The 13,205-nt window shown below is 58.5% G+C and overlaps 1 protein-coding gene across 2 annotated transcripts in view; it reads right to left on the bottom strand.

Moving 5' to 3' along the window:
- Positions 1–13,205, bottom strand: part of KIF17 (kinesin family member 17) — a 52,470-nt gene that overhangs the window by 19,721 nt on the left and 19,544 nt on the right. For both annotated transcript variants that reach the window (XM_070382349.1, XM_070382339.1), the window contains exons 7-12: positions 11,570–11,679; positions 6,870–7,017; positions 4,477–5,009; positions 3,624–3,704; positions 3,113–3,211; positions 2,142–2,350 (exon numbers count right to left, since the gene is read on the bottom strand). In XM_070382349.1, the coding sequence (XP_070238450.1) occupies positions 2,142–2,350; positions 3,113–3,211; positions 3,624–3,704; positions 4,477–5,009; positions 6,870–7,017; positions 11,570–11,679 (1,180 nt within the window). The remainder of the gene's footprint in view (positions 1–2,141; positions 2,351–3,112; positions 3,212–3,623; positions 3,705–4,476; positions 5,010–6,869; positions 7,018–11,569; positions 11,680–13,205) is intronic.

Genomic DNA, 13,205 nt, shown 5'->3' on the forward strand with positions numbered 1-13,205 from the left:
CACCTCACTGTGCCCTATCCCTCGAATGCCACCCCTTAGACATCTGTCCTGCATACCTTCTTCAAGGGCCCCCTCTTCTGAGAAGCCCTCCCTGACCACACTCCAGACCACACCGTGAAAACCACCACCTGTGCTGTGAGTTTTCTCTGTGCCCAACACCAAGCTGCTGCCTCTTGGGGCATCGTGCCGTGCGGCCCTCACAACAAGCTTCCCAGCCTGGAAGTCTCTCACCCACTGTGTAGGTGAGAGACTGAGGGACAGAGAGGTAATCTCAGCCCAGGTGGCAGAGCTGGGCGACGGCGGAGGCAGATGGGAACGCAGCCAGTCTAACCGCTCCAGAACCTGACTCCCCCTGGACTGAGAGCTTCTTGAAGGCCAAGGTGATATCCCATCCATGCTTGCGTCCTGACGCCTGATACATAGTAGATCCTCAGTTAGTGTTTGAACCATAGTCTGTGGGGCCAGGAGGGGGCTGAACCGCTGGCTGTGGGGCTGACTCTGTCATGGAGATGGGCCTGACTGCAATCTCATTTACGGAAGTGAGAACCAAGGCTCAGAGATGTTAAGTGACTTGCACAAAGCCGCACAGCAAGGGAGGAAAGTCCAGGTCAGCAGGCAGCCCCAGGGTGTGTCGGGAGTGGCCTGTCCCTAGAGGGAGCATGTCTTCCACGAGGGAGGGACTGGAGGCTAGGCTGTGGTGCTGGTGTGCTAGTTGCCCAGTGGTGTCTGACTCTTTGCGACCCCATGGACTGTAGCCCATCAGGCTCCTGTCTGTGGAATTCTTCAAGCAAGAATACTGGAGTGGGTAGCCATTCTCTTCTCCAGGGGATCTACCTGACCCAGGGATCGAACCTGGGTCTCCCACATTGTTTAGGTCAGTTCAGTCGCTCAGTCGTGTCTGACTCTTTGAGACCCGTGGACTGCAGCACGCCAGACTTCCCTGTCCTTCACCAACTCCTGGAGCTTGCTCAAACTCATGTCTGTTGAGTCGGTGATGCCATCCAACCATCTCATCCTCTGTCATCCCCTTCTCCTCCTGCCTTCAGTCTTTCCCAGCATTAGGGTCTTTTCTAATGAGTCAGTTCTTCGCATCAAGTGGCCAAAGTATTGGAGTTTCAGCTTCAGCCATCAGTCCTTCCAGTGAATATTCAGGACTGATTTCCTTTAGGATGGACTGGTTGGATCTCCTTGCAGTCCAGGGGATTCTTAAGAACCTTCTCCAACACCACAGTTCAAAAGCATCAATTCCTCAGCACTCAGCTTTCTTTATGGTCCAACTCTCACATCCATGCATGACTACTAGAAAAACCATAGCCGTAACTAGACAGACCTTTGTTGGCAAAGTAATGTCTCTGTTTTTTAATATGCTGTCTAGGTTGGTCATAGCTTTTCTTCCAAGGAGCAAGCGTCTTTTAATTTCACTGTTGCAGTCACCATCTGCAGTTATTTTGGAACCCAAGGAAATGAAGTCTCTCACTGTTTCCATTGTTTCCCCATCTATTTGTCATGAAGTGATGGACCAGATGCCATGATCTTTGTTTTTTGAATGTTGAGTTTTAAGCCAGGTTTTTCACTCTCCTCTTTCACCTTCATCAAGAGGCTCTTTAGTTCCTCTTCACTTTCTGCCAAAAGGGTGGTGATATCTGCATGTCTGAGGTTACTGATATTTCTCCCGGCAATCTTGATTCCAGCTTGTGCTTCAGCCACCTGGCGTTTGATTTCTGCCTCCCACATTGTAGGCAGATTCTTGACCATCTAAGACCCGGGGAAAGCCTGCATCGCCTGCCCTGGGCTCCTGAAACCTGCAGGGCGGGCCCCGGAGAAAGCCAGGTGGGGACTGTCCCCGCCCCCCACAGTAGCTGCTCCCCCCGCAAGCATCTGATGGGATCTGGAGGCACCTGAGCCGCTTCCTGAGCAGAGAGCCCTGCCACCCGACGGACTGGCCCCTCCGCACCGCACCACTCCTGGGGAGGACTGGCCCAGTAGCCATGTTTGGGGAGGGCTGGGTGGGGCTCAGGAAGGATCTCTGGGTCCCGCCATCCAGCCCGGGCCCTGGGCTCCCTCCCGCCACCGCCACCGCGGGTCCCACCGCGCCCACCCCCCGCCCCCCAGGTCCCACTGCCCTGGGCTCAGGTGCTTACCGGGCGAGCACTTGCTGTTGGTCCACGGTGGGCAGGAGGTCACTGGCGAGCGCGGCCGCGCCCTCCCTCCTCGCGCCGGCCCCGGCCAGCAGAGAGCGGGGCTGAGCCTCCAAGGCCTCCGGCGCTTCAGACTGGGCTTCCTGGGCTTCCGCGACGGGCTCTGCCGCCAACACCAGCTCCTCCGTCGCCCCCGGGCCCAGGTCAACCTCCTAAGTGCAACCAGAAGCCAAGGTGGAGGCGGGGGCCAACTCCTGGGCACGAGCTCACCGCAGCCTCAACCCTGGCTAGGGCGGCCGGCCCCTGGCGGCCCACGACATCACTACGGGCTCGGGGACACCCCGTCATTAAAAACATGCACCCAGTCAACTTCCTGCCACCTTTCTGACCAACACCCCCCAAAACATCCCCCAGCTCACTCTCCCTCCTGCCCCTTACCATCTAGACTCCACACAGCAGCTAGGGCAATTTTTGTTTGTTTTTTGGCCTTGCTGTGCGGTTGGCAGAATCTTACTTACAATCAGGGACTGAATCCGTGGAACCAAGCCCCCTGTGGTGGAAGCACAGAGTCCTAACCACTGGACCACCAGGGAGTTCCCGGAATTTTCTTAAACTATAAATTGATCCTTCGCAGACCCCCCCATCACATCTGCAGTCAAACTCAGTTTCTTCCGCGGCCTGCTGCACCCCCGGTGCCCACCCCCTCCTCCCACTGCCTGCCCCCACCCCCCACCCACCCCACTGCTTCCCTGACCTCCTTTTCTGGCACTGAGAACTTGGAGATCTTTCCGGCCACAGGACTCTGGCACCTGCTGCCCCCGCACCCCACCCCAACCCCGGCTCCGTGCTCTTTCCCCTGCCGCCCCGGCTCCTTCTCCCTGCTTGAGTCCCACATCTCAAGGTCACTTGCTGCCCAGGGGGACCCCCGACCTCCCCAGATACCCTCTGCTGAGAAGCTGCAGGCTGGCTCCTACCCAGTGATCAGGCCCAGAGGCCAGCAGGTCGCTTCCTCTCTCCACAAATGTGGGCAAATTTAAAGTCTTCCTCCCGCTTCCCTCGGATGGTTGTGCTTTCTGAAGCAGAAGTGGGGGTGGGGAAAGGTGGGGTCTGAGAGCAGCAGAGCTCAACACGGCCCCCCGCCGCCTGGGGGGTTCCCTGCCAGCGCCTCGGGGCCTCCAGCTCCGCTCTGTGGCCCTCATCCACCACACACGCTGGGCCTCTGTGCTTTACACCAGGGCTCCACTGCTGAGCAAAGGCTGAACATCACCCTGGAACAGTGGCCTCTCGGTAAAAAATCAATAAATAGAGGTGAGGACTCCTCAGATTTGCATGCTGCTTTGTGCTGGGGGAGGGCCGGGGGTATTGTCCCCATTTTATGGGTGAGGAAACTGAGGCCAGAGAGTGAGGAGACAAGCGAGAGCATCCCAGCAAGAATCAGGCCCCTGGAGGTCCCCACCACCACCACTCAGGGCAGAGGGTACTCACATTCCTGGGTGGGAGGTCCTCAGCCACCTCAGCTTCAGACCCGAGGTCAGCGGGCTCCAGCAGATCTGTCAGGGAAGGGTGCTTGCAGGAGAACAAGTTAGGGGAGCAGGGGTTGGGTCAGGATCATCCTCTGGGGCCCCGCCCCACCCTTCCCGCCTGCTCCCCAACCCCACCAACTCCTCCTGCAGGGAGCAGGGAGAACAGAGGAGAGAGGAGGTGAGGCAGAGAGGAGAGGCACTCCTGTTCCAGGCCTGCCACCTGCCTGACCTCACAGGACGCATGTGTCAGCATCCCCATTTAACAGATGAGGAAACTGAGGCCCAGAGAGACAGCCGGACAAGGTCACACAGCTGAGTGAGGGGTAGAGCTGGGATCTGAACCCGGGTCTCTCTGATTCAAAGGCCTGTACACTTTAGACAGAGAGAGAAAGGAAAGGAGGGAAGAAAAAAGATTTTTAAACATAAAACAGAGGGTTGAAAAGGGAGAGAAGGCCTTGGACCAAGGGGCAGGATGGAGGAGAAGCAGCCCCTCTAGACCCCTGGGCGGCCCCTGAAAGGAAGCAGGACTCTCACAGAACTCCCGCCTCCCCTAGGAGAACAGGCTGGTGAGGAGAGGTGTAACCATGGCAACCAGCAGCCGCCCCCCCCCCACCCCCACGGGTGTCCCCGTGTCAGCAGAACAAGGGCCCACCCGGCATCGCCTGGGATCTCATCCTGACCTTCCCACTGGTTTACAGAGCCTTAGCCAGAGCTCCCCTTTCCCGGACCCCGGACCCCTGAGACACAGCCACGCCCCCGCCGGGCTCACCCCCTCCCCTGAACTTCCGCGTATCAACCCGCGTGACGTCAGGTACCTGCGTGGTCACCTTGGGGATGTCCACCGGGGGCGCTTCCGGCCTGGACACCGTGGAGAACCTGGCCAGCTTGGCCGCCACCTCGGCGTAGGGGTCGTGCAGGCCGGGTAGCAGCTCCAGCGCCATCAGCCGGGGCTCCTCCTCCAACAGGGGCTCCATGGCGCCCCGGCCCACGTTGTCAGGCAGTGGGTAGCAGCCCCCAGCGTCTGAATCAGGCACGGAGAACTCCAGGCTGCAGGGCTCCTCTGGCCCAGAGAAGGCCGTGCAGACGGAGTTCTCTCTCAGCGTGGAAGACTCATCGGACCCCAGAGACGCCTCGGACTTGGAGGCCGCCATCTTGGGCAGCTCCTCAAACCCGGAGGAGACCTGAGCCTTGAAGGAGTCCTCACTGGGCACGGGCTCAGGCATAGAGTAGATCTCGGGTCTCTCGGCCATCTTAAACTCGAAAGGAGGCAAGTACTCCGAACTGCTGGCAAATTCAGCCCTGGACAGGACCTCAGCCTTGTAGAGGACTTCCGCCTTCAGGACAGCCTCTGCAGGAGACACCTTCCTTTAGCTCTTTACAGGGTGGACTGGGGTGGCGGGGGCGGAGGCAGCCCTTCCCTGGAAGCTGGCCGCAGGCCCACCATCTCCAAGAGACCAGCTTAAAAGTCAGAGCCTCTGGGCCCCCAAACGCTGACTTTCCATCTCTGCCCCTCAGAACTCAAGTCCTATCTCCTTCCACCTCTTCCAGGAAGTCCTCCCTGACCAGCTCCATGATGTCTCCATTCTCTGACTGCCCCAGCCATTAGGGGCTGGACTCTTACCCCTGTGCCTTGGGTCTGCTCTTTATACATAAACTGGCTGTCCTGCCAGTATTATTGCCTCAAAGGCAGAGAGCTCCTGACCCAAAGATTTCACACCCAAGACCCTCAGGGCCCACTCCTGGCATAACCAGCTCCAGGCCCTTGTCCACAGGACAAGCTAGAGCCGTGGGAGTTAAATGAATGCTGCAGATGAGTATTAGCGAGACCAAGTAAAGTCCCTTGGAGGCCTGATAGTCAAAGTGGGCTGGACGAAACACTCTCCAGGACAGAAAGTGCTAAAACCTGCTCCTCGGTCTTCCTCTGGGGCTGCATCTCCCTGCCAGCTGGGATGGGGGGAAAGTACCACAGGCCTCCTGCTGCCAGCTCACGGGCCCGCTCCTTCGGGTCCATCCACCGTGTCCTGGGCTTCCCCGAGAGAGCCCTGATGTCCCCTTTGCTAGGGTCGTTCACCCCCCCGCCTAGGGGTCCCTGACACCCAGGAGCCGGACCACACGGCTGAAGGAGAGCAGCGAGCGAGCGAGTGAGCTCCACCTGCCGCACCCCATCGCTTGCGACACCGCCTGACCCACCCGCCCCGTCCGTGGAAGAACTGTCTTCCACAAAACAGACCCCTGGTGCCAAAAAGGTTGGGGACCTCTGTGCGTAGCTCACAGCCTGAACCTCTCCCAGCCTCGGCTTGCACACCTGCCCTGTGAGGAAGCAGTGAGTCCCAACTCACCGAGGGCAGGCAGGGGAAGCACCTACCTACCCAGTACCTGGCACACAGCAATGCCCCATAAACGGGACCAACGATGTGAACGCCGTCATCATTACAACGTGGATTTTATAGTATTTATGGGCTTCCCTGGTGGCTCAGATGGTAAAGCGTCTGCCTACAATGCGGGAGACCTGGGTTCAATCCCTGGGTCGGGAAGATCCCCTGGAGAAGGAAATGACTACCCACTCCACTATTCTGGCCTGGAGAACCCCATGGACAGAGGAGCCTGGTGGGCTACAGTCCATGGGGTCGCAAAGAATCGGACACGACTGAGCGACTAACACAGTGAGTCCTAGGAAGTCTGGGCTGCCTGGCAGCACAGGGTGTTTGAAAGATAGCGGTGGGATGGAACATTCTAGAATGCCAAACAGAAGACAAAAATTCCCAGGAAGTTAAAAAGCTCTTGCTAAGGATTGCCTACTTTGAGGTGTGGTTGCTCTGATGACAGATGGGCTCTAAAGTGGAAGAGAGACTGTAGAAAATGCAGAAACCGGGGGAAGGGGCTTACCCATAAAACTTGGGTGATCTGTTGCCACTCAAGTCAGCCTTGGGTGGGGACCCAGCCTGCGGCCCCCAGCACAGAGCCGTGAGTGAGAACGCTGACCCTGGGATCAGACTGCTAGAGTCAAATCCCGGCTCCGCTTTAAAAGCTGTGTGACCTCGGGGAATTTCCTCACCCTCTCTGGGCCTCAGTTTCCTCAACTGTCAAGTGAGGGTGATGGAGATGCCTGCCTTGCTGGGCGGTTGCGAGGAGGAAACAGAACTGGGGCCCGTCGGCGGGGGGCGGGGGCAGCAGGCTGGGCTCCCTGCTGCCGGGAGGGCCCGCCCACCTGTCTCCTTGCGCAGATTCTGCTCCAGCGTGGACAGCTTCACGTCGTACGAGTTGCGCATGGCGGTGATGTCCTCCTCCAGCCGGGCCCTGGACTCCTGCTCCGCCTCGTAGTCGGCCCTCAGCTGGGCCAGGCGCGCCTCGTACTCCTGGAGAGGTGAGCGGGGGACGGAGGGGAGCGCTCTATGACCGCTTCCAATCGCAGCTTTCGGGAAGCCTCCTCTGTCCCACAATCCAGGAAACGCAGCTGAACCCAAGGAACAGAATTAAGATGATCTCCACGATGCGGGGGGGACTCCTGGCTGGGGAAGACCCTTCTGAACTCTTGTCTAAGCGTGTTTTAACACGCTAATAACATATGCGTGCATGCTAAGTCTCTTCCGTCGTGTCCAGCTCTTTGCGACCCCACGGACTGCAGCCCGCCAGACTTCTCTGTCCGTGGGATTCTCCAGGCCAGAGTACTGGAGTGGGTTGCCATTTCCTCCTCCAGGAGATTTTCCCGATCCAGGGATCAAACCCACGTCTCTTATGCCTCCTGCATTGGCAGGTGGGCTCTTTACTGCTAGCGCCACTTGGGAAGCCTGTATATGTGTCTATAATCTAATTTTTCCACAAAGCGATAGATCACAAACACCTTTCTGCATCGACAAATACAGTTTAACCAAACGGTTCTCAACCCATCGAAGACAAAATAAATCACTATACCTCTGCTTAGCCATCCATCTTCGCCATCACCACCAGTTCCTGCCCAGACCTGGTTCCCCACTTCTACTCTTGAGTAAGACCATCCTCCACGGGGCAGCTGTGTGTCCATGGATCATGCTTCAGGGGCTTCCCACGGTTGAGGATAAAATCTACTTCCTCCAGTCGACCTCCAGTCCCCAGTGACCCGGACGGCCCACCCCATCTTTGTCAAACTTGGGCATGCCAGCCCCTTTCCACTCCTAGACACACCCACTCCCCCGACCCCTGCCAGCCTCAGGACCTCTGCCCTCGCTCCGAAGCAAGTTCAGCCCTTCGGGCCTCAGCTCAGCGACACTCGCTCAGAGAGGCCTTCCATGAGCGCCCTCTCGGAGGATGCCTGCCACCACTCTGGCACTTTGCTTACGTCTTCTCAGCCTTGATCAGAAGTTCCACCGTTCTCTGCCCTTGTTTGATTATAGGTGAACCACCTGGCTCCCTGGCCAGAGGGCAAGCACCGTGCCGTCTTGTAGCCATGATGCCGGGCACAGAGGGGCACCTGAGTGCTGTGCCACCGAGTCGGCAAGTGCGTGAAGCAGAACGGCTGGGCAGACTGTCCAGGCGTCTCGTGCGTGCCCCATGGGGAAGGCTGGGCCTCTGTGAACTCACAACACCCCGTGAGCCGCGGCTTTCTGGACAGGGTGGCCCTGCAGCGGCAGTGAGCCAGGGGGTGGGACAGGGTTAGAGGTGGGAGCCCCTGCGCATGCCCACCCGACCCCCGGGAAGTACGGGACCAGCGCAGACCCCCAGCACGACACAATCAGCCAGCCTGGGCTCCCAGGGCAGGAGACGAGACAGACCATCATGAAGACCTAGTGGTTTCTGCAGCACAGCCAAGGTGCCGCTGACCTGCCACCGAGATCCAGGGAGGGCCCACCTTGCCCAGAACCACACACAGCTCCTGGCGGTCCCCTGAGACCTGCAGCCCTCACCCCGCCTGCCTTCTCCTGCCCTCGAACCCACGCTCGCCCAGCAGAGGTCCCCTGGCTGGCACTTCAGCCCCAACCCCAGTTCAACCCAGGCCTCAGCCCAGCGGCATGTACAGCCTAGCAAGACCTGACTGGAGACATACACACTTATCTGCACACACGCACACGCCATTCTCACGTGTAAACATGTGACCCCCAAATTACAGGAGGACCTCGAAGTGGGGAGCGCCCCTTTCCGGTCTCTCCATCTTCCCTTCCCTCAACGCTCCTCTCCTTCCATTCCCCGTCTGTCCCTTCACAGAGGAGGAGCGGGAGAAGGGGCGACAGAGGAGGAGATGGCTGGATGGCATCACCGACTCCACGAACATGAGTTTGAGTAAACTCCAGGAGCTGGTGATGGACAGGGAGGCCTTGCGTGCTATAGTCCATGGGGTCACAAAGAGTTGGACACGACTGAGCGACTGAACTGATGACAAAAAATTTTACCAACATCAAACCACTTAATCCTCACCGCACAGTTATAGAGCAGATTTCAAAATGTTTTCTGATCTGTACAGCAAAGCGATTCAGTATGTTTGCAGATTATACTCCTGAAGAGGTCACCTTCCCCCAACATCCTCTTTTTAAGATTTTTTTCTTTGATGTGGGCCACTTTTTAAAGTTTTTATTGAATTTGTTACAATATTGTTTCTGTTTTATGTTTTGTTTTGTTTTTGGCCACAAGGCAGGTGGGATCTCAGCTCCCCAGTCAGGGATCAAACCCGCGTCCCAGGCATTGGAAGGTGAAGTCTCAACCGCTGGACCACCAGGGAAGCCCCTCTGGCATCCTCCTGGGGCAGAGGACAGTCATCCATGGCCAACCCCCCGCGGGAGGACTCCACTCTGTCAGTTCCTGCCCTCCCCCACACCGGACTGCCCCCTCAGTCCCAGATCATTCCCCCCATTCCCTAAAACATGCTCTGCTACTTCCAATCATTATTGTTTTTTTTGGCGGGGGGGGGAGATGCAGTTTGGGAGATTTAGGGCCCCGACCACGGACTGAACCAGGAGCCACCTGCCTCCAAGAGATGGAAGCACAGAGCTCCAGGGACCACCAGGACATTGCCATGCCACTTCCAGCATTAAAGACAGCACCACCGTGCCTTGGCCCCACACTCGCCTCCAGCTGCAGCCCCTAGCAGGCGTGCGGAAGATGCCTGTGGCTGGCTGAATGGGCAGGCGGGGTGGAGAGAATGCAAACCCAGGAACCCCCACAGTCCCGGCTGGCACCTTTTACACCACCCAGGCTCTTCCAGCAGCAGAAAAGCTGCTTTTTATCCACTCCCAGACATGAGGAAGGGCTTCCCTGGTGGCTCAGATGGTAAAGAACCCGGCTGCAATGCCTGCGTGTCTAGTTGCTCAGTCATGTCTCTCTGCAACCCCATGGACTGCAGCCCACCCAGCTCCCCTGTCCATGGGATTTCCCAGGCAAGAATACTGGAGTGGGCTGCCATTTCCTCCAGGGGATCTTCACGACCTAGGGATTGAACTAGCGTCTCCTGCGTTCGCAAGCAGATTCTTTACACTAAGCCATCTGAGGACGCTCTGAGCATTGGCTCCACCAGCAACCAGGCCAGAACGGCAGCTCGTCTCCCCTATGACCACTAGGGGGCGGCGGTGCCCTGCTTCTCACGCTGCCAGGAACCCCACCCGCCCAACCCAGCTTCCCCAGGCAGGAAGCTTGCATCCCAGCCCCATGCCCACACCCCGTCCCCACCCCCAACCCCAGCCCGCTCCCTGTCACCCCCCCAGCCCATACTGTTTTGTGGCCAATGTCTACTCATCCCTGTGTGACTCTAAAACCCTCCCTGAACCCCAGAATGTCACCGCTCTCATCCTGTGGGCTTGTGCTCAGACATCCCCAAAGACCCCCTCCTCCCAGGACTCCCCCAGGAGCTGGGCCCAGGGCTCCAGGGCCAGCCTGACACCAACTCTGCCCCAGGGGCAGCAGGGGAACAGGTAGAGTGAGCGGCTGAGCCCCCAGAGCCTTCACGGGGGCCCCACTGGGGCTACTGGGGGCTACATCCAGGCCCCTACTCGAACAGTACAAGCCCCTGCCCGTCATGGGCAGCTGGGGGTTCTTCGGTCAATGAACCCCAGACCTCCAGCCCACAGCACAGAGATCTCCCCAGGCCTCACCCAGTCTGCCTCCCAGAGGCTGGGCCCCAGGCCCCCACAGCCTGCCCGGGGGCTTCCTGGGGCCCCAGGACTGAGCCCATCTGAGGTCACAGCTGAGTGGCAGAGGCCCAGTTGCAGACACGCTCCGTCCCTAGTCCCTGCAGAGCTGGCTTTCCCACCAGGGAAGAGCCAGCCGCCTGCAGGGACCACTGAACGTCAAACCCCACCCCATGCTGGGGTCTCGGGATGTGAACCCCCAGAAACCAACAGAGCCTAGAGTCGGGGCAGAGTTAAGGGCAGGGGTGGGAGCCGCTGGGTGTCTGGCCCTGTTGGCGCCTCTGGGTCAGCTCCGCGTCTGTCAATCGGCTGTGGGCAGGAGGACCTCACACAGGCGGGAGGACCCAGGGGCCCCAAGGTGACAGCTTTTTCTCGGAGCCCAAACGTGCCACTGAGGGCTCCCTGCGGCCCACCCGGGATGCCCTGCTCTTGGCCCCCAGCGCTCCCACTCTGACCTTCTCGGTGAGGCACCCGCCAGCCCCACTACCAGGGACGGCCCCTCCCCACCGTCGCTCCACCGCCAGCCCTTCGAGCAGGACGTACAGACAGCGGACGGCCCAGCAGACGCCTCCCTTCTCCCCACACCAGCACTCACGGGGGACAGACTGCACTCTGGAGGTGAGAACCCCGCTTCAAATCCTGGCTCAGATTCACCTCGCTGTGTGACCTTGGGCAAGCCACAGCACCTCTAAAAGCCTCAGCTTCCTGAACTCCAAAAGCGAGGCTGGAAGACCAGCCCCCAGGGGAGGGCGGCGGGGAGGCGGTCTAGTCCTGGAGCCCCACCTCCTGCAGGGCCCACCTGCCCGCCCCGCCTCACCTCCCGGATCAGCTGCTTCTCCGCCTCCATGGCGTGCTGCATCACAGGTGGAGACAACGGCTTTTCCTCAATCTGGACAGGGCTTGGGGGCACCTGATTGTTCAGCAGAGCTGGGAGAAAAGCAGAAACAAGGGGCTCTGACCACGGTGTGCGTGGTCTGCCGGAACTAAGCGTGCCCGTGTGTGTGTGCTCAGAGTCATGGCCGGCTCTTTGCGAGCCCAGGGATCGTAGCCCGCCAGGCTCCTCTGTCCACGGGATTTCTCAGGTAAGAATACTGGAGTGGGTTGCCATTTCCTTTTCCAGGGGCTCTTCCTGGATCGAGGATCAAACCCAAGTCTCCTGCATTGGCAGGCAGATTTTTTTCCCACTGATCCACCTGGGAAGCCCCTAGAAATTAAGCAGAAACCCATAAAATGACAACAATGTGTTCATTCAAACAAGACCTCAATACTGAGCTTATTTTGAGCACATCTCTATGTAAAATGCCAACGTGCTCATCCAACAAGCCTTTCTTGGGCACCCGGGGGTTTGGCACTGAACACAACAGACAGGACTCCACACACATCACTTCCATCTGGGGAGGAAAGGCCAGCAAGAGGCAAAGCGATACTTCCTAAGAGAAAGCAAGCAGGGCGGGTGAGGAGAAGTGAAGACCAGGCGGAAGGGCTGTAGTTTAAATCCTGTGGACAGGAAAGACCTCTTAGACAAGGTGTGCGGAAAGCAGTGATCTGAAGGAAATGAGGCAGAGGGTCAGGCAGAGATCCCAGGGACAGACAGAAGGAGCAGTGAGTGCAAAGGCCCTGTGGCAGGCAGGAGGCCGGGACTGTTGCAGGAACAGCCGGGAGGCCACTGAGGCTGGAGCAGAGCGAGCGAGGGAGACTGTGAGCCAAGGGCATGGCAGAGGGGAACCTGCCGGCCCTGGCGAGGACTCTGGCTTCAAGTCCGGGTTCCACCGGGCCACTGGAGGGCTTGGGCAGGGCAGGACTCGCGTCTGAACAGGAGCTCCCTGGCTGCCGTGTGGAGAATTGTACTGGGGGTACCAAAAGCACAAGCCAGGAGGCCTGCTGGGGTGGGGGCTCTGCAGTAATTCAGGAGAGAGATGCTAGTGGCTCAGGCCACGGGGTTGCAGTGGACAGAGTCTGGACCTGCTCCAAAGGTTCAGTTCAGTTCAGTCACTCAGGTATGTCCGACTCTTTGCGACCCCATGGACTGCAGCATGCCAGGCCTCCCTGTCCATCACCGGAGCTTGCTCAAAGTCATGTCCATAGAGTCGGTGATGCCATCAGCTAAAGGTTTAGATACTGTTCTAAAGGTAGATACAACAAAAGCAAGAGGCAAAAGTGAGAAGCCAAGGATGATGACACCAAGGTTTCTGGCTTGAACATCTGGAAGGAGAGAGGTGCCACCAGCCGGGTGGGGACAGCTGCAGGACTGGGGAAGATTCAGGGCTCAGTGTCCCATACATTAGGTTTGGAGTGATGATTAGGTAGATGGCAGGATGTTCAAGACTGGAATTCAGAGGACACGGTGTATCGATCAGGTTCATTTTAATGATGTTTTAACACCCTGGGGGGCTTGATGGCCTGGAGGGGACAGTCCTCCCAGGGTCAACAGCTTTTGGAGGAGCCCACCTTTC

The sequence above is a fragment of the Bos mutus genome, chromosome 2, assembly GCF_027580195.1.
Source record: "Bos mutus isolate GX-2022 chromosome 2, NWIPB_WYAK_1.1, whole genome shotgun sequence".
Classification (NCBI taxonomy): domain Eukaryota; kingdom Metazoa; phylum Chordata; class Mammalia; order Artiodactyla; family Bovidae; genus Bos; species Bos mutus.